At 45.3% G+C, this 20505-nt stretch overlaps 1 protein-coding gene across 1 annotated transcript in view; it reads left to right on the forward strand.

Moving 5' to 3' along the window:
- ARHGEF10L (Rho guanine nucleotide exchange factor 10 like) overlaps positions 1–20505 on the forward strand; it is a 70242-nt gene that overhangs the window by 20511 nt on the left and 29226 nt on the right. The window contains 10 exon segments of the mRNA XM_087914819.1: positions 906–1078; positions 4173–4275; positions 7936–8040; positions 10715–10818; positions 11718–11795; positions 12708–12887; positions 12994–13110; positions 14723–14815; positions 15248–15421; positions 17197–17342. Coding sequence (XP_087770945.1) covers positions 906–1078; positions 4173–4275; positions 7936–8040; positions 10715–10818; positions 11718–11795; positions 12708–12887; positions 12994–13110; positions 14723–14815; positions 15248–15421; positions 17197–17342 — 1273 coding nt within the window.

The raw sequence follows: 20505 nt of genomic DNA on the forward strand, positions 1-20505 counted from the left end.
ACGACTAAATTTCCAATTAGTTATACGAGGCGAAAATGGAACACAAATTCAACACCGAGCTTCACGTTTCAAACCGACCAGTACGAACAAAGTTGCTTCCTGCAAAGGCTCCTGCCCCTTTGCTCCTCCTTTATGTCTTATGGGAGAGCCAATCATCTCCAAGCCTTACTCCCGAGTCGCCCCTTTTGCCCTAACTGTTCCTGCCTTCTGGCAGCTCTGTGCATACGCACACTGGGAACAGGCTCCCCCTGTTCCTCTGCCTCGCTGCTGTCAGATTCTGGCGGCTCCGGAGCCAGCACATAACTCCCAGATCTCTGTATCGGACGTAGGACCCTTGTCCGAGTCCTCCCCAGACTCCCAGACTGGCCCGTGTTCCTCCCTACTGTCCAATTCCACTGCTGTCTGCATAGGCTGCCGGCGGACCACAACACCTTCCGACCAGCAAAGTCCTTATTTCTAGGTTGAATCTCTCCCGGTTCAGTTTCTATCCATGATTATTATTCCTTGTCCGGCCTTCAGGTGCTTTGGGAGCCAGATTCACTTAACTACCGTACGACCAACGTCAGTGGCAGGGATTCGCTTCACGACCTGGCGAAAAAGGTCGTAAAAATGGAGCAGAACTCATTTTGGCAACTCGTCTCGGTGAGCAACATGAAGTGTTGGGCTCCGTTGTGGTTAGATCCTTCGAGGGTTACCTGTCATCCGAACTTTTTCCTCTTAATTCCACTTTCTTTCTTTTTCCTTGACTTCATCCTTGCGCCACCAATGTCCGCTCTTCCGTTTCATCTTCTCCTTCCTGGTGGTGTTATTTCATCTCCTCTTGAAGCCTCCTTGTGCTGGGGAGGAACCCCGTTCTTCTCCCGCTTTTCAGCAAAGAACTGACCGCCGATTCTCCCCTCTTCCAGATTCAGAGAGAAGCTTAATTTACGAAGATGTCCCTCATGCCAAGCTCGGCTCCCAGGAGCCTGAAGATTTAGGCTGGAGCTCCAGCGAATTCGAAAGCTACAGCGAAGACTCGGCCGACGAAAACAAAGCCCATGCGCCTCACGCCAAGCCCAAAGTTTCCTTCCAGCCGAAGGTAATTCGGGGGTCAGGAGGGAAAAGAGCCCCTTTGCGGGAGCCTGCGACTTATCGGTCCCCGAGAGCAGAGGCCTCCAAACCTTGGCAACTTTGAACACTTGTGGACTTCGACTCCCAGGATTTTAACAGATAATTTAACAGATGAACAGAGTTGGAAGGGACCTTATAGGTCATCAGTCCAACCCCCCCTGCCCAAGCAGGAGACCCTACACCATTTCTGTCAGAGGCCAGTCTGGTCTCTTCTTGAAAGTCTCAAGTGATGAAGCTCCCACAACTTCTGAAGGCAACTTCTGTTCCATGGGTTGATTGTTCTCACTTATTTCCAGGTTGAATCTCTCCCAGATCAGTTTCCATCCATTATTATTCCTTGTCTGGCCTCCGGGTGCCTTGGAGAATAGCTTGACCCCCTTCCTCCTCTCTGAGGCAGCCCCTCAAATATTGGAAGATGCTCTCCTGTCTCCCTTGGTCCTTCTCTTCCCTAGACTAGCCAGGCCCAGTTCCTGCAACCATCCATCGTATGTTTTAGTCTCCAGTCACTCTCTCTTGCTCTGTCTCCCTCTCTTTCTCTCCCTCTTTCTTTCTCTCCTTCCTTCCTTTTTCTTTCTCTCCTCTCTCCTCTTTCTCTCCCTTTTTGTTCTCTTTCTCTCTTTTCTCTTCCTCTCCTTTTTTCTCTCTCTCTCCTTCCTTCCTTCCTTCCTTCCTTCCTTCCTTCCTTCCTTCCTTCCTTCCTTCCTTCCTTCCTTCCTTCCTTCCTTTTTCTTTCCTTTTCTTTCTCTCCTTTTCCTTTCAAATATGGGAAGATGCTTTCCTGTCTCCCCTGGTCCTTCTCTTCCCTAGACTAGCCAGGCCCAGTTCTTGCAAACGTTCATTGTAGGTTTTAGCCTCCAGTCCTCTGGTTGTTCTTCTCTGCACTTTTCCTAGAATCTCAACATATTTTTTATGGTGTGGTGACCAAAACTGGATGCAGTACTCTAGGTGTGGCCTTACTAAGGCTTTATAGAGTGGTATTAGCACCTCCCTTGATCTCGATTGTATCCCTCTGTTAATGCACTTTAGGATTGCGTTGGCTTTTTTGGCGGCTGCTGCACACGGCTGGCTCCTATTTAGGTGGTTGTCCACTAAGTCTCCAAGATCCCTCTCACAGTTACTGCTATTGAGCCTGGTTTCACCCAATTTATACGTGCACTTTTGGTTTTTCTTACCTAAGTATAAGACTGTTCTCTACATTGAATTTCAGTTTGTTAGATATAGGGCCCGGTGTTCAAGTCTGTCAAGATCCATCTGGATCTTCAGCCTTTCTTCTAGGGTGTTGGCTGTTATTCCTACCAGCTTACTATCGTCCACAAATTTGGTAAGTTCCCCTCCTATTCCCTCATCTGAGTCATATTGAAGCCACCCAAGAGGAATTCTGGGAGTTGAAGTCCACAAGTCTTTAAAGCTGCCAAGTTTGGAGACATCCTGCCTTAGAGAAGCATCTTCAGTCTTTAGCGGACTTCTAGAAAAAGACTTGCAACGTCTCCTTTAAAAGCACCTTTGGTGCTTCCAATTTCTCTCGGTTGGGGATGTCGAATTCACCTCCGAGATCCAAGTGGGGTGGGGGGCAGCAGGACCCTCCAAAAGGGGCCGTAGGGAAGCTGTTAACCTTGCTGCTTCTGCTGCTTGCTGTCTGCCATCCACGCAGCACTTTGCGGTGTTTTCCTGCCTTTGCTAAGATGCTGGCTTGCTCACCCCGATTTCTGTGCCTGTCTCTCTCTCTCTCTCTCTTCCTTCTCCCACGGCTTCTCTTCGCCGGCATTCATTTTTTGGGGCTGGCAGCTTTCTCCCGACCTTCACAGGCTAAAGGAAAAGTGTTCCAAGACTAAAATCCTGGCTTTGAAAGTTGGGGGCAGAGAGATGCTCAAGCAAAGATACGATTGTAAGGTATTGTCCTTTCTCCTCCGTGTCCCTCCATTTCTTTTCCTTTCCCCGCGCTGTTGGATTTGGAGGTGCAAAAAACCCCCCCAAAATCTGCATTTTTCTGTTCCTGTCCTTGATCTTCAGTTCTTTCCTTGCTGCTTCATCTGCTTTGCAAGAATTAACCTTCTTTTGAGGGGAAAATAAACCACAGAATATTTCTTTTTTTTTTGTCCCGTAGCTTGTGTCTATCTTAATTTTTCTCTTTTGGGCTTAATTTTTCTCTTTTGGGTTTCCAAAAAGTCTGCGAGTGAGGTTGGGGGTTAGGGAGGGAAGAGAGAAGATATCCCCCCCCAAAATATTCAAAAAAGATGTTAATAAATAGGATTTTCAGAATATTATAAAGTATGGAATAAATTTTATTGTTGGAGGGACATGAAAGGGAATTCACTAAACTGAAATAAGAATTTAAGATAAAAAAAATAGAAAAGAGGTGAGAGACCTCACACCTGAGGTATGAGAAAAAGAACTAAAAAGATACAAAGCTCAAATGTATATATGTATGTATGTATGTGTGTGTGTGTGTGTCTGTGTGTCTGTGTCTGTGTGTGTGTGTATAAAGGTTTATATCTTTTGATTTTTTTCTAAGGTAAAATGTTTTGACTGAAATGTACGTAAAAGAAGACCGCCACGTTCAACGTTTTTTAATGTTTATATTAATAAAATAAATAAATAGGACTTCAATGATTGACAGGCAGGATGAGCACCTGAACGACAGTCCTGTGACTTCAGGGAAGCTATGATGGTCATTCATGCGAGGACCAGTTAGGAAATTACTTCCTCAGCACCGTTGCAACTTTGTACAGTTGTTAAACAGGACAGTCGCTAAGAGAGGACTATAGCTGTCTGGTATTTATAGTTTAGGAACTACAAGTCTTCTACGGTCTCGGCACTGGGGAGTCTTTTGTTTACCTCCATCCCAGTGTCTCACAGTCTCTCGATGTCTCTTTTAACAACCAGTTGTAAGTCACGTGACGTCTCGCTGAGTGGCAGAATCGCTGCACCCAGCAGCGGTCATTAAGCAAGGATGAGCTTTTATTGTTTTCTGAATTGGAATAAAAGGGAGTTTTCCTTGGCCAGGGTGTCCAACGGCCCCCGTTTGCCTCCTGTAATTGTTTTTAAAACTGATTTTTCTGCAGATGACCCAGCTTATGAAAGCAGCGAAAAGCGGCACGAAGGATGGTTTGGAAAAGACCAAAATTGCTGTCATGCGGACTTTCCTGCATAAGAAAGATATTCCAGGTAATGGGGTTTATTAGACGTTGTGCACACAGGTGACCTAACAGAAAAAAAAATTCTGACCTAGGCTTCCCAAGATCACGAAGCCAACAACTCGTCCCGATAGAACCCCTTTTATTTAGGTTAAAAGGGAATTCCTCTCCAGCAATGTCCCGGCAAACAGTCTTTCAAGAGATTTCACAACTATAGACCTTTATCAGGCTGGGAGAGTTGCCAGGTCGATATCTTCCAAACGCCACTCTGTAGCAGCGATTACTTGGCAAGAAGTCAGGAACAGATCTTCACACTAATTAAATGAACTAATTGTCTCCTGCAAAACCCCACTCCCCTTTCGCTCCTCTTTTATTTCCTATGGGAGGGGCCATTCAGCATCCACCTGTGGCTTTACTCCTGAGTCGACCCTTGTTCCTTAGCTATTCCCTTCTCCTGGCAGCTCTGCGCATGCGCACATCAGAAACAGGCTCCAGCTGCTCTTCTTCTCCACTGTTCTCCGACTCCGAAGGCAGCTGACAACTGTCGGACGGCCCTGGCCCCATCTCTGCCTCCGACGCAGAGCCCTCGTCAGAGCCTTCCCCAGACTCCAGGACTAGCCCAGGCTCCACTCCAACCTCCTCAGTGTCCGAGTCCGCCGCCAGCTCTGCTGGCCACTGGCGGGCCACAACAAGTAGTTCTCGACTTAACCACAGTTCGTTTAGAGACCGTTCAAACTTAACAACGCCACTGAAAAAAGTGGCTGCTTTTCACACTTTGCAATGATCAAAATTCAGACGCTTGGCAACTGACTCGTATATATGACAGTTGCAGTGTCTCGGAGTCATACGACCCTTTTATGCGACCTTCTGACAAGCCGAGCCAATGGGGAAGCCTGATCCACTTAACAATCGGGTTACTTCTGAGCCACTGCAGTGATTCACTTAACAACAGTGGCACGGAAGCTCATAAAATGGGGCAAAATTCACTTAACAAATCTTTCACTCGGCAACAGAAATGTTGGACTCAACCTATTCTACCATCAAGAGCATTTTGGCCTACTGTGTAACGGTGTGGTATGCTGGATGCTCTGTAGTGGATAAGATACTCCAGAGAGTTATAAACACAGCACAAAAAATCATTGGTTGCTCTCTTTCTTCTTTGGAAGAGATTGTGAAGACCAGTTTGTATTTAATCTGCTAAGAAAAAAAAAATAAGAAAAGCATTTTTCAACTTTCATTGTCCTATCCTATCTTTGATTTTTAAATATATCCATTTAAAAATCCATTTAGTGCTCTCTAGAGCACTAAAAATCTCCACAGACCGTTCTCATCCTGGACATTCCTATTTCGAACTGTTACCCATCAGGGAGACGTTATAGGCGTCTTAAAATGAGGACTAGGAGCCTTGAGAAACATTTTCTTTTCCAAGGCAATAATTGTCTTGAATCAAACAGCGCATTTGTGATCTAGTCCTATGTATATAGTGGCATTTTTAACTATTTAACTTACTAAATGTTTTAGATAGGTTTTAGACTAGGTTTTGAATTATTATTATTATTATTATTTTAATTGTTTTAATTTTTAAATACTCTATAGTGTGATTGTGATGCGGTGTTTGGGGCACTGTGCTGGAGTAGCTTTCAAATTTCATTGCATTCGTGGAATGCAATGACAATAAAGGTAAATAAATAAAGTAAATAAAATTAAAAATTGTGGCCGTAAGTCGAGGACTGCCTGTATATATTTGTATCATTGAACAGAGCCTTCCAAAGATAAACAAAGCAAAGCTGTAGGAAATGTAAAATCCAGATTATGGAAAACATTAAGAGTGAAGCTAGTTAAAATCGCCCAATTGCCTTGAACTGGCTGGCCGGTTCTCTGAAAATTAGGATTTCTTTCTGTTTCATCATTTCACAAAACAGGTTTTCTGTTGCTTTCATCACTTCCCTTATTCTAGCATTAGGGAAACTCCTTTGATTGATGGGAAAAGAGGAGGGGGAAACCTGAAACCGAAAATGCGTTGATTTTTCTCTGCCGTCGGGTTGCTGACGGAGACTTTCGATGCGATTAAATCGGCTGCCTTAAAAAACAAAACAAACCCCAAAACAGAGAATGTACATTCTGGGGTAGATGCAAAGCTCCCCAACCTAAGTTGGCAACTTTTAAGACTTGGGGACTTCAACTCCCAGAATTCCCCTTGGTGGTGAGGGAATTCTGGGAGTTGAAGTCCCCAAGTCTTAAAAAGTGGCCAGGTTTTGAGGTCCCTGCCTTAAAAGAGAAGAGAGAATTGGTAGGAAAGTTTTCTGAATTCCTTGGCAAAACTTTTGTAGAGTTCAGGTCTGCGTGCATTCAATCAATCAAATGCAAAGACGGGGACAGTGGGGGAATTATTTACTTATTATTTATTGTCTGGAACTCAGAGGAATTGAGATCCACCTTTGCAAAGTCAAAGTGGGTTTGATGGCTAGAGTATGGCCAGCGAGCGATCCTGGCTTGGTTAAGAAAACACAGAAATTCCCCCTCTGGATTTAGCGTGGTTTGGAGAGACTACAGGAAGTTTATTGGAAGTGATACTGGTGTATATATATTATTTTCCCTCCACCTATCTGTTTTACACTTTTGTTTTTGAGTTTAATAATTACCTCTTTCCTTTGTGCCATTTCTGGGTATCTCTTTATTTCCAATAGATATTTTCCTCAGGATAATTTTTTTAAAATAGTGTTTCTAATTTTCATCGAGAAAGAGATGAGAGAGGACTCTTTCTTTCTTTCTTTCTTTCTTTCTTTCTTTCTTTCTTTCTTTCTTTCTTTCTTTCTTTCTTTCTTTCTTTCTTTCTTTCCTTCCTTCCTTCCTTCCTTCCTTCCTTCCTTCTTCTCTTTCTGTCCTTTCTATCTCATTCCTTCTTTCTTTCTCTATTTTGCTTCCTCTCTTTCTTCTTTTCTCATTCGTCTCTTCTTCTTTTTCCTTTCCTGTCCTCAAACTTTCTTGGCGTTTTCAAAGACTTTTAAACTCCCAGTCTCTTCGACAACATTATTTTCCCCTGAAAGGTGGCGAAACTTTCTCTGGGTAAATCAAACCCTGACTGTATCTGATTTTCTTTTTCTTTTTAAAGTGATTTGTTTTGTTTTTAATTCTGCTGTTCCTCTTTGTTGCGAACTGGGTTTGTTTCTGGGAAGGAAGAAAGTTGCAAAGAATGAGGTGTGAGCTGCTGTAGAGCAGTTTTGGCCTTTTTCTTACACACACACAGACACACACACACACACACAGATGGAATGGGTGAGTCTTCTTCCATCAGCCTTCAAAAGTTCATTCCCAGCACAATTTTCTTACCCACTTCCTTGTTTTGGGGTGGCACCGTTGCAAAACGTTGCTAGAATAACTAAGAAACTGCTTACGCAGGGGAAAAAGAAGACTTAGGAACCAGCCGAACTTAAAAAAAAATTACTTGAAGTTTCTTTTATCTCTTTGTATAGTTATTTAAATGCAAGGCTTATGGGGGGGGTGTACAGAGCTGTTACTGAGCTAGAGAAAAAAGCACCCCCCCTACCCCCCAAAAAACCCTCAGCTTTTCAAGGTTTGGAGCAAAGCAGGGGAACCGTGCCAGGAACCCGCCAAGATGCTTTCCCCAAGAGAACAAATGTGAATTCATGAGCGAAAGAATTAAACATGGTGGTCCTTCCCTTCGCCGTAGCTGCGGATGGAGAGACGAGCAGAGGGATCTCGGGACCGGAAAGGAAGAGATCTCTCTCTTGGACCGGGGAGATTGCCGCGGTCCGTAACTTCTCCGTAGAGAGAGGTATGGATCCCCACCGCCAGTGGGAGGCAAAGCACGGCTTGGTGTGCAGTGTGGCATTAACAAGCAACTGCTTCGGAGACTGGCATCTGACTGGCATCCCCGGGGTGTTGGAAATAACCCTTTATGGAAAGCCGACACAGCGAGCCAACTTCGTTTGAATGCAGTTGTGTGGACGAAAGGGGCATGGCTCACTGCCAGACAGTCCTTTGCGGACAATTTAGGTTAGGAAAAAAAGGGGATTTGAAAAGGGTGGGTTTTTTTGGGGTGTGGGGGTGAGCACAGAAAGGCTGAGAGCTTTTTGTGAACCAGAGGCGAAACACGTTGAGTTCCCTTTGTTCCGTCCTAATCCTTACTGGCGGTTGCGTCTGGATAGCGGACTCTTTTTTGCTGCTTAATCCAGGGTCGATGACTAGAGAGTTAAGTAAGGATGAAGACCCTGCAGGAAGATCTGTGCATTGATCCCGAGAGGGGAACTTTTGCGAAGCTTCTCATCATCTTGCAGATCCCTTTGCTTGCAAGCCTCCGTTAACCAATTTTTTTCTCTAAAACAAGAGCGAGAGAAAGTTTCCAATTGATTCCCTTATTAATTCTCTCCCAGATTAGTTTTTGAAGCAAACAGCAGGATGCTCAAGTGGTTCTTCTAGGGAAAACCCCCAAAACTTAAAATAATAGTGTTTTGGTGTCATTTCTATTTACACCCCATTATGTATTCCCCCCACCAGTGGGATTGTTTTTGGCACTTCAGTGCCAATTGCGAAGATCTGAAAAGTTGGAAATATATATTTCTTTCTTTCTTTCTTTCTTTCTTTCTTTCTTTCTTTCTTTCTTTCTTTCTTTCTTTCTTTCTTTCTTTCTTCCTTCCTTCCTTCCTTCCTTCTTCCTTCTTTCCTTCCTTCCTTCTTCCTTCTTTCTTTCTTTCTTTCTTTCTTTCTTTTCTTTCTTTCTTTCTTTCCTGGCAGGGTTTGTGTGGACTGGGGTCTGCAAGAGCGATATGCCCAGTGGTTTTTTTTTTTTTTGTTTTAAGATGGTCTTTCCCCACAGGATGTTTTTGGAGACCCTTCCCCTCCCTCTCCTTTCAAGCTGTTTCCGCTCTGAGCCGCCTCCCCCGATGGCAGCTCTCCCAAGTGAGCCCGGCAGCTGTTCCCAAAATTAGGGAAGGAAAGGTCAGCCTTGCCATCACTGAGCTATTCTGGTCGTCAACCCGCCCCGAGTGGCTCACGCGCTTCATTTTCCCCCCCTCCCCAATGCTGCCGGCTTGGATCTCCCCGGGGTCCTGCTGGTACCCTGGGCCCTTTTCAATGAGGATGGAGAGCCCCCGACTCAACTGAGTTTTCCTCTTGAGTTTCGAGAAAGAGGAAGTTTCGGGGCTTGGTTGAATGACAGGAAGGGGAGAACTGCTCCCACGGATAAGATGTGGAGGAAACGGCATCGGGGGAGAGCCAAGGATTATGTGATCGTTCACTTCTCTTCTTCCTCCTCCTCTTCCTCGCACTCAGGTAAGGCCAGGCAACTGGCCCGTCTCTTCCCCCCACCTGTGCTTGGGTGGTGGGTTTCTCTTTGGGGCTGCAGTCTGGTGCCAAGGTTCAGCCAGCTTGGTGGCATCTCGTCCTGAGTGGCCTGTTGGTGCTTTATCTACCTTGGCAAGGATTTCCTTTGTCATTGTGGGAAGTGAATTCATTTGCAGCCTGGCTGTTCTTTTATTTTTATTTTATCTTGTATTGATTTATATTTTTTTCTTCTGTGCAATAACGGTTTCTTTAAAACCTGGTTGGGGTAGGGCTGGCTGGCACACTTGGAACAAGAATCAAAATCAAATCTCCCCCGCTGCCCATCCAGCACCCTTGAAGGCTCCTCCATCCCTCCCCAAAGAATGCAGCTTGGCTTACTTGCTAGAGTCGCTCGTTCCTCCTTTTGCTCCCGGCCAGGCAGCCCCTGATTTGGGCACCAAGTTAAGATGCTGCCTCTCTGTGTTTTCTTCGCAAACCCCTTCCCCCCAAAATGCGGCTGTGTAAAAACGGTTCCGTTTTTGGTTGATTGCCTTTGTTGACTTCGCTTTGGCGGTGCTGCCCATCCAGGAATCTTCTTGGATTCCCACTGGCAGTGCCAACCATGCCCAAGGGGGCAGACTTTTGCTGAGTCACTTCGCGCCCATGGATCCGTCGGTGCTAGTAGAAGGGTCGTTTTGCAAAACTGAGATGCTTTCTTTCTTTCTTTCTTTCTTTCTTTTCCCGTCTGGGACTTTGAAACGGTGCGCCAATGAATGCTGCTCAAGGAATGCAAAATTGCAAGACTCATAATAATAATAATACGTTTGTATGTTGTTGGCTTGAATTTCCTTCTGATTTTGCCGGTTTCTCCGGCGGTCTGATATTGAGGACTAGAAGCAAGGAGGCTTGTCCAGGGACGGGGATGTGTGCGATGTTGGAAGTGTGTTGTGAAGCATCTCTGCTCGAGACTGTGACGTTTAACCCACGTCGCTTCGTGTTGCTTTTGTGGATATTAACAGCGTTCATCAAATGCGCTAAGGCAGCCTTGGCTACTTTAAGACTTGTGGACTTCAACTCCCAGAGTTCCACAGCCAGGAAAGTCGTTGAAGAGTTGAAGTCCACAAGACATTAAAGTGGCCAAGGTTGGAGTCGCTTTCATTTTTATTATACCTGCTTTCGTTCCTCAGGGGATTCTGAAGAAGAAGATTTGGGATTCTTGGAGGTACCAGTTTCAGAGGCCAAACAGCTGCCGGAGTTGGGCCCGATGCCCGAAGGGTTAAACTCACAGCAGGTTTGTTTAGGTGGTCCAACCTGAAATCTAAATTTTGTTGAACTGGTGTGATGACCTGGCGTGTGGCACAAAGGCAACCCAGTCAGATAATCAGTAGGAGTCCCTTTATTAGCTCCAACTTCGCCCCCAGTGTCCAGGTTACCTTCTGGGCTGGAGAAAAACTCTCCCAGGAACAGCCTTGGGCTGCAGAGAATCAAGTCCAAAACGTGGTCAACACAAACTGTAACTCTAAGTTCAATCAAGGCAAGATGAGGTCATTAGTCTGGCAGAGGAAGAGAAGGAATTCCAGACGTGAAGGAATGGCAATAACTCAACACGCTTGGGGAAACAACAGGAACACAGATAACCAAAGTCAACACAAGATAAGCTCACGTTTGCTCCCACCAGCTGATGCACTCAGCGTCCATTTCTTTTAAATTCTCATTCCCAGGTGTGGCTAATGAAGGGAATCAGGGCCCTTTCCTCCCCCGTAAGCCACACAACCCACATTGCTCCCTTCTCCATTCCTCCCTGCGTGCCCTAGGATGAAGAGGGGATGGGCCTGGGTCTTCCTCTGAACTCCCTCTCCCTTGTTCTACCTCTTGTCTGCTCTTCCCAGCCGGACTTTGCCCTTGTCCAGTTTCCTCCACAGCCAATGGAGCCACACTCTCACACCCTGTCAGCTGTTCGTCTTCCTCCTCGGATTTAGACTCTGACAGGGGCAGGACAACTGAGTTCTTTATTTGGGATTTTGGGCCTTCTTTTTGCAAAGGCCCCTATCGGCTGCAAACCAACCCTCCAGGAGATGTTTGGGGTTTTGAGACAAACACTACCTGAGCTGGTGAATCCCTTCTTGTGGTGGGGAGTTCCACAAGCTGCCCCCAAGGGCTTAATTCCACGGCTCTCTTCTTTTTTCCCAGGTCATACGACGTCACATCCTGGGCTCCATTGTGCAGAGCGAGAGGAGCTATGTGGACTCGCTGAGGCGCATTTTACAGGTATTTGGTCTTTTTTTTGGGGGGGGGGTTCTCGAGAAGAGATGCTCTCTGGGTGCCCTTTGGGCCAATGGTAGGAAGCCAAATCTCTTGCAAATTCTGGCTTTGTAACACAGGTAGTCCTCGACTTACGACCACCATTGAGCCCGATATTTCTGTTCTTAAATGAGGCATTGGTTAAGTGAGCTTTGCCTCCCTTTTACAACCTTTCGTGCCACGGTTGTTAAGCGAATCACTGCTTCCCCCATTGACTTTGGTCACAAAAGAGGATCACGTGACCCCGTCATAAATATGAGTCAGTTGCCAAGCAGCTGCATTTTGATCACGTGACTATAAGCGCTCGTAAGTATGGTAAGCGGTCCTTAGTCACTTTTTTTCAGTCCAGTTTCAACTTTGAACCTTGTAAAAGTATAAATCTTTGACTACCTGTACATCAGTATGATAACCCAAAAGATGGATCGGTTATCAAAGGAGTTGTCAGGATTCCGGCAGTTACCCCACTGATGAGTCTCGAGCCAAACTTCCAAAACTTCAAAAGGATTTATTGGGAGTTAACATGTCCGGCGCTGCCTGGGTGTAGCCGACTCTGAGACACATCATTCATGGTCACCCTTGACCCTGGCATTCCCCACCCCACCCCCTGGGTGTATCCTAATTCATATTCTCCAATGGGACACATCCATAGCCCAGAGTCGTCAATCACGTTCTCCAATTAGAATTTTGCCCGGCAGAAACTTCAGTCGCCTAGTTACTATCTTTGAAAAACTATTTATGGAATGCAGTTTCGCTTTCCAAGCTGCCATGCTGCTCTTTCAAAAAAACCCTTTCCCTCCTCCCTTTCTGTCAGCAGAACTCTGAAAAGTCCATAGAAACATTTTACGAGTTGACCATTGTCTCCTGTCGTCTTCCAAACAGGATTATAGGAACCCCTTGATGGAGATGGAGCCCAAAGTCCTCAGTGCCAGGAAATGCCAAGTAGTCTTCTTCCGGGTCAAAGAGATCCTCCAGTGCCACTCCATGTTCCAAATCGCCTTGTCTTCCCGGGTGGTTGAGTGGGACTCCATGGAGAAGATTGGCGACCTTTTCGTGGCCTCGGTGAGCAGCGTTGAGACGTGGATATGGCCGCCCATCTCAAAGATCTAGAGGGAACCCTGGAAATGAATCTTGTGGGTCTCACTGTCCTGCGTTTCTTTCTCCTAAGTTCTCCAAGTCCATGGTCTTGGATGTGTACAGTGAATACGTCAACAACTTCACCAGTGCCATGTCTTTAATCAAGAAGGCCTGCTTGACCAAACCAGCTTTCTTGGAGTTCCTCAAGGTAAGAAGAATGGACATCACAAAAGCCCTGGACCTTGGGGCAGAACCCATCAAGGGGTTAATCTGGTTGTGGTCTGTCGGCAGCCTGCGGAGATGGCAGCAGAGTCAGACAGTGGTGGGGAACATGGGCCAGTCCAGGAGTCTGGGGAAGTCTCGGAAGAGGGTCCTGCGTCCGATACAGAGATGGGTCCAGGGCCATCTGTGCTGACTCTAGAACCTCCAGAATCTGGCAGCAGCGAGGCAGAGAAATAAGGGGAGCCTGTTCCCAGTGTGCATGCTTGCGCAGAGCTGCCAGAAGGCAAGAACAGTTAAGACAAAAGGGGGAGACTCGGGAGTAAGGCTTGGAGGCGGTTGGCCCTCCCATAAGACATAAAGGAGGAGCAAAGGGACAGGAGCCTTTGCAGGAAGCAACTTTGTTCATACTGGTCGGTTTGAAACCTGACGCGCGATATTGAATTTGTGCTCGATGTTGAATTTGTGCTCCAGTTGTATCACTAATTGGAAATTTAGTCGTTGGCAGCACTTGAAGGAAGATAAAGGTGCGTGCTTATCAGACTTATCCTGTAGGACTTTGGCAGGCTTCCATGGGACTATTCACAAACGGTTTGAGACTCATTGCGGGCTGTGAATGACTAAAATTCGCAGCCCTTGAAATAAAGAAAAAGGGCTTTGCGGACTAACATGTGTTTGTTAGTGTCTCAAGAAGCCTTGGTCAGAACAAATCTTAGTTTAGTGGTCTTAGAGTTTCGCCATATACACGATGGTTATCTCTCCATCCCTTCACCCGTCTGAAGTTCAACAGATGAAGGCGTCTCCTCTTGTCCTTGAGATTTCAGCTATTGAGATGGTGACGGCGGTTTCGATGGGTTAGGAAAGCAACGACTGGAATGAAAGATAATTGGATTCGTTAACTAATCCATTCTGCGGCTAAATTGCATTTGAATATGAATGGGTCGTGAGGATCTAACGGGGATAATGAAAAATTGTGTTTGCTTTCTGCCGTTGAGTTTAGAAGTATACAAATTAATAATTTGGGTCTAATCTCTTGCTCCACTCATTTGGGGCTGGGTTGTTGGTTTTTGTTTTTTTGATAAACAATGGAGAAATATGCAAAATTGGATGCAGAATTTCTGGATCCAAAGCCCACTTCAGGGTATAGTTGTAGAGTAGAATGGTTTACTCTCCATCCCACCCTGAATTCATTCAGTTGGCAAGATGGGATTGTTGAAAGATAGATAGAATTCTTTATTGGCCAAGTGTGATTGGACACACAAGGAATTTGTCTTAGTGCAAATGCTCTCAGTGTACATAAAAGAAAATATACGTTCGTCAAGAATCATCAGGATCAACGCTTAATGATAGTCATAGGGTACAATAAGCAATCAAATCATACTAGGAAACAGTCCATATAAAGCGACAAAGTTACAGTCACAGTCGCAAGTGGGAAGGGATGGCTGATAAGGAGTGATGAGGTGGCCCTAGAGGAGAGTTGACATTGAGTAGGACAAGCCTTGCTGAGATGTGACACCTCCATGATAGGCCCACAGATACATTGGAGAAGGAAGAAGAGACGTCCACCTCTCAACCAAGCAATTATAACTTTCTTTTTGCAGAAGAAACAGATGGCCAGCCTTGACCGGGTCACTCTCTACGGCTTGATGGTGAAGCCCATACAAAGGTTCCCCCAGTTTATCCTCCTACTCCAGGTACCATTTTTGTTCCCTTGGGCTCCTGAATTAGGGAAGAACTTCTAGAACCATGTTTCTCAACCATTGGAAGATGGGTGGACTTCAGCTCCCGGAATTCCCCCAGCCCGCTTGAGTTGAAGTCTACCCATCTTCTAGTTTGCAAGGTTGAGAAACATGGAGCTAGGTCAGGGGTCTTCCAACTTGACAGCTTTAAGACTTGTGGACTTCCGAATTCCTCCTCCAGTCATGTTGGGAATTCTGGGAGTTGAAGTCCACAAGCCTTAAACTTGGCCAAGTTTGAAGACCCTTGATCTAGGTTACGCCAAGCAGAGGGAAAGGGTTGGGTTGGCATGTTGAGGAAACTTCTAGAGTGGAACTCAGCATGGATCTCAGACGGCCCTCAATTGACTCGTCTGTTGCTAACTTTGCTCTTTCTTCCCTCTTAACCAGGATATGCTGAAGAACACCCCAAAAGGACACGCTGACCGCTTGTCCCTCCAGCTCGCCCTAACAGAACTGGAGACCTTGGCTGAGAAGCTCAATGAGCAGAAGAGGTTGGCTGACCAGGTGGCTGAGATCCAGCAGTTGACCAAGAGCGTCAGTGACCGCAGCCATCTCCATAAGGTAGGTGATTCTCAACAGGACGCCCGGCCCAGTGGTCAGTTCCAATTTCCTTCTGGATGTCTTCCGATGACAACTTCCACGCATCCAAGTATGGTTGTCATCCGGACCCATCTGGTGGACTTACAACTTCAGAAAACTTGGTTGCCTCTTTGGTTCCTGTCATGCCCCTGTTGGAGACTGAATCTGAGGGACAGGAGGAACAGCCGACAGGGAGTGGGAGTGTGGCTCGGGAGGTTGTGGAGGAGGCTGGGGAAGGGCAGAGGCCGGCTGGGCAGTCAGAGGAGGGCCCAGGCCCATCCCCTCTCCATCCTAGGGCAGGAAGGGAGGAGAGGATAAGACAGAAATGTGTATGGCGTGGTCTACAGGGGAGGAAAGGGCCTTGATCCCCTTCATGGGCTGCAGCTGTGAGAACTGGTTAAAAGGACGGATTGCGCATGAGCCAGTGCTGGAAAAAAAGTGTGAAAATATTTCTAGTCTGTCCGTTCTTACTGAGTTTGGTGTCCTTCCTGGTGTGTGTTCCAATATCTGTGGACGTCTTCAAGCCCTTATCTTGTCTGGTTCCCTTAACGGCTTCAGTGTCGTTTGTGGTTGTTTTTTCTAGTTATAATTTATAGATATTTTTAGTTTAAACGGTATCTCCTCCTGTTTTGCAACTGCTTGTGGGGGAGTTTTTTGTCTCCAGTCAAGGAGATTTGGAGCTTTGAAGCCAAGTTGAAGGAATTAAAGGGGCTTCATCTGTTTTTGTGACTTCGTTTATTTTTATCCCACCCTGGGTCATCACAGTTCCTGGAATAATTTTAGGGTTCACCCCAAATTGGAAAGAACCATGCAAACAGAGAGAACAATTTTAACGCTTAGGGGTTCCAAGCTTTGAGGCATCTGGATTGATTTTGAGATGAACCTCCCACCGCTTCTGAAGAGATTTATGGCCACCATTGAGGCCGATATTTCCGTTGCTAAGTGAGACAATTGCTCCGTGAGTTTTGCCCCATTTAGCCACCTTTCTTGCCAAGATTGTTAAGTAAGTGAATCACTGTGGTTGTTAAGCTAGTAACCCGGTTGTTGAGCAAATCTGGTTTCCCTAGGCTTGTCCGACGGTCACAAAAGGGGATTATATGACCCCCGGGACACTGCCACCGTCATAAATACGAGTCAGTTGCCAAGTGTCCAAATTTTGATCACGCAACTGATGAGATGCTGCAACAGACGTGTGAAAAAGGGTCATAAAGTCATTTTTGCTGGGCCGTTATATCTCTCAACTCTCTTTCTCTCTATCAGTTATCTATCTACCTTCTATCAATATATGTCCGTCTGTCTCTCTCTCTACCTACCTACCTATCCATTCATCCATTTACCTCTATTTCTAGCTAACTAGCTACCTCTGTCTGACTGTCTGTGTGTCTGTCTGACTCTCTCTCAACAAACACAACCTCTAAAGTAAATGATCCATTTCACAGCTTAAACAAACACGTCCTTTTACACCTTAATTTGCTTCCTCCGAGCAAAGCAATCCTTTAATTTTTTTTTTTAAAAACCTATTAATTCTGTGACTTGGCCTTTGGTTCTTCAACAAACAATGATGAAATCAACCATGTTCACGAACAATATCAGAAGTACGGTTCCTTATTTTCCCATCCAATATTTTTCTTTTTCCTCCAGGGAAAATAGCCTTTAAAAGCAGAGGTTTTTTTCCTGCCTGTGTCGTTTTCAGATAAGGCCACGGTTCTGTTTTGCTTTGTAATTTCATTTTTCGCTTTGTTTTCCTTTCCTCCCAGTTGTTAAATTCGGGGCAACGGCACCTGTTATTCTGTGAGACCCTGACAGAGACGGTTTATGGCGACCGAGGTCAACTAATCAAATCCAAGGAACGCAAGGTCTTTCTTTTGAATGACGTCTTAGTGTGCGCCAACATCAACTTCAAGTGAGTGTCTGTCACACAGAGAGAAGGGCACACGGGGAGGTTGTGACCTAGCACATGTCGGAACACAAATAGAAATTTAAATTGCAAAGGGGTTCTAGTGCCCTTCCTTGGCCTTCTCCGGTCAAATTTTGGCCTCTAGAAACAGGTCAGGATTTCCTGCCTTGCGTAGAATTATTGGAAGACTCTGCGAGAATTATTCCTTGCTCAAATGTGCGGGAGAAAGTCTTGTAATTCCAGAAGTCTGGTGCATTGTTCAAAACAATAGAAAATATTTATTTCCAGAGTCAGAGACTTTATGATTGGGCCTCCAACCTTGGCAACCTTCTACCATTGCAACAGAGAGAATATTTTAACTTAGTATTTAACTTAGTATTTTAATCTAGATACAAGGACAGTTTCCCCCCGAATGCCATCACTCTGCTAAATAAATAATTCCCTCAACACTGTCCAACTACTTAGTAAGACTGTATTACAATTCTTCTTCTCATCCTTCCTATTACCTATCTCTTCCCACTTATGTCTATAACCATGTTGTTTGTATCTTTACAATTTATATTGTTTTATTTGTTTTCCTAGTATGTTTTGATTACTTATTAGTAACCCTATGACTATCTTTACAATTTATATTGCTTTATTTGTTTCCTAGTATGATTTGATAACTTATTGGTAACTTTATGACTATCTTTATAATTTAGATTGTTTTACTTGTTTCCTAGTATGTTTTGATTGCGTATTAGTAACCTATGACTAGATTCTAGATGAATGTATTTTATTTTATTTTCTTATGGACGCTGAGTGCATATGCACCAAAGACAAATTCCTTGTGTGTCCAATCACACGGCCAATAAAGAATTCTATCCTGTTACGTATGGTTTGCCAATTGCCCAGGGGCAGATAGGAAAGCACTCCAGAGGGTTAACATCACCGCCCAGAAGATCCTGGGTTGTCCTGTCCCCTCTTTGGAAGAGCTTTGTAGCTCCCGCTGCCTTAAGAAAGTTCAAAACATTCTCAAAGATCCATCTCATCCTGGGAACCCTTTTTTTTTTAACTGTTACCATCTGGCAGACCGTACAGAATAATAAAAACAAGGACAAATAGGCTGAAAAACAGCTTCTATCCCAGGGCAGGAGTTCTGTTTAATTCTACTGCATTGTGCAATATCAATGCAATATCAGGGGTTTTAACTTCAATTGTACAGAATGCGAAGGCTGTGCGTTTGTGTTTTATTTTTGATAGTTATAATATACACTGAAGATGGCATTTAATTTCATTCTACGAGGTGCAACGACAATAAAGTAAACTGACTTTTAAGACTTGTGGACTTCAACTCCCAGAATTCCCCTTCGTGGCAGGGGAATTCTGGGAGTTGAAGTCCCAAGTCTTAAAAATTGCCAAGGTTGGAGTCCCCTGCTTTATATGGGAGAGAAAGACCCAAAACCAAGAATGCAATTAACTTTGGGGGTTTGCATTAAATCCTTCAACTGCTCCAAACTGCCAAGGAATTTAATATTATTATTATTATTTTTTAAAAAAAAAATGGTTTGGAGGAGTATTCAATGACGACTTTTCCTTTGATGTTTCTTTTTGTCAGGCCTGTGAACACTGGGTAGGATGCGAATGGCAGATCGGTGCAGTGATTTGTGTGGTGAATGCACAATGTGCAACGTGCATGCTATTGTAGCATTTTTGGCTTGATTTATGAGGCTGTGGCGCCCAGCAGTGGTGGCATTTTGCATGATTGTGTTTTTGAAACAATATTCTAGTTTGGGGCGGTGGTGAAATTTTTTTTTTTCTACAGGTAGTTCTCAACTTACAACCGTTCAAAGTTACAATAGCACTGAAAAAATCGGACTCGCAAGCAGCCTCGCACCTATGGCCATCACGTTCACCTGATCAAAATTCAGGTGCTTGTATTTCAAACATCCAGGGCGTATCTCTACTTGCCACCTTCCTAGCCAAGTTTCCGACATGCAAAGCCAATGGGGAAGCCAGATTCGTTTAACAACTGCAATGATTTGCTTAACAACGGTGCAAAAAGGATAGTAACGTTGGAAGCCATGGCAATAGCTCTTAGACTTACACACTGCTTCACGGTGCTTTTACAGCCCTCTCTAAGCAGTTTACAGAGTCAGCCTCTTGCCCAGGGGTGGGATTCAAATTTTTTTTTTACTCTCAGTCCTGTGGGCGTGGCTTGGTGGGCGTGGCAGGGGAAGGATACTGCAAAATCTCATTTCCTCCCCATCCCACTAACCTGCTTTCCAGCTCTGTTCTCCTCTGCAGGGCAACCCAAGAAGATCCAGCCGATCAGCTGGGATTCAATGGGAGGCAGAGAAGAGATGAGGGCCAGTCAGAGGTGGGATTGGCCGGTTCTCTGAACGACTCAAAATTTCCGCTACCGGTTCTCCAGAACTGATCAGAACCGGCTGAATACCCACCTCTGCTCTTGCCCCCCAAACAATCTGGGTCCTCACCCCGGAAGGATGGAAGACTGAGTCAACCTTGAGCCAGTCGGTCAGGATTGAACTGCTGGCTGTGGGCAGAATTAGTCTGCAATACTGCATTCTAACCAGAAGGAAGGAAGGAAGGAAGAAAACAAGGAAGGAAGGAAGGGAGGAAGGAAAGAAGGAAGGAAGGAAAGGAAGGAAGGAAGGAAGGAAGGAAGGAAGGAAGGAAGGGAAAGGAAGGAAGGAAGGAAGGAAGGAAGGAAGGAAGGAAGGAAGGAAGGAAGGAAGGAAGGAAGGAAGGAAGGAAGGAAGGAAGGAACAGCACTGAGACTCTATATACTGTGTCACAGTGCTTTACAGCCCTGTTTAAGCAGTTTGCCTTTTGTTCCCAACAATCTGGGTCCTCACTTCAGAAGGATGGAAGGCTGAGTCAACCTTGAGCCAGTCAGTCAGGATTGAACTGCTGGCTGTGGGCAGAATTAGTCTGCAATACTGCATTCTAACCAGAAGGAAGGAAGGAAGGAAGAAAACAAGGAAGGAAGGAAGGAAGGAAGGGAGGAAGGAAAGAAGGAAGGAAGGAAGGAAGGAAGGAAGGAAGGAAGGAAGGAAGGAAGGAAGGAAGGAAGGAAGGAAGGAAGGAACAGCACTGAGACTTATATACTGCGTCACAGTGCTTTACAGCCCTGTTTAAGCAGTTTGCCTTTTGCCCTCAACAATCT

This window comes from Pseudonaja textilis, chromosome 18, assembly GCF_049901715.1.
Source record: "Pseudonaja textilis isolate UNSWEBS1 chromosome 18, rPseTex1.2, whole genome shotgun sequence".
Lineage (NCBI taxonomy): Eukaryota > Metazoa > Chordata > Lepidosauria > Squamata > Elapidae > Pseudonaja > Pseudonaja textilis.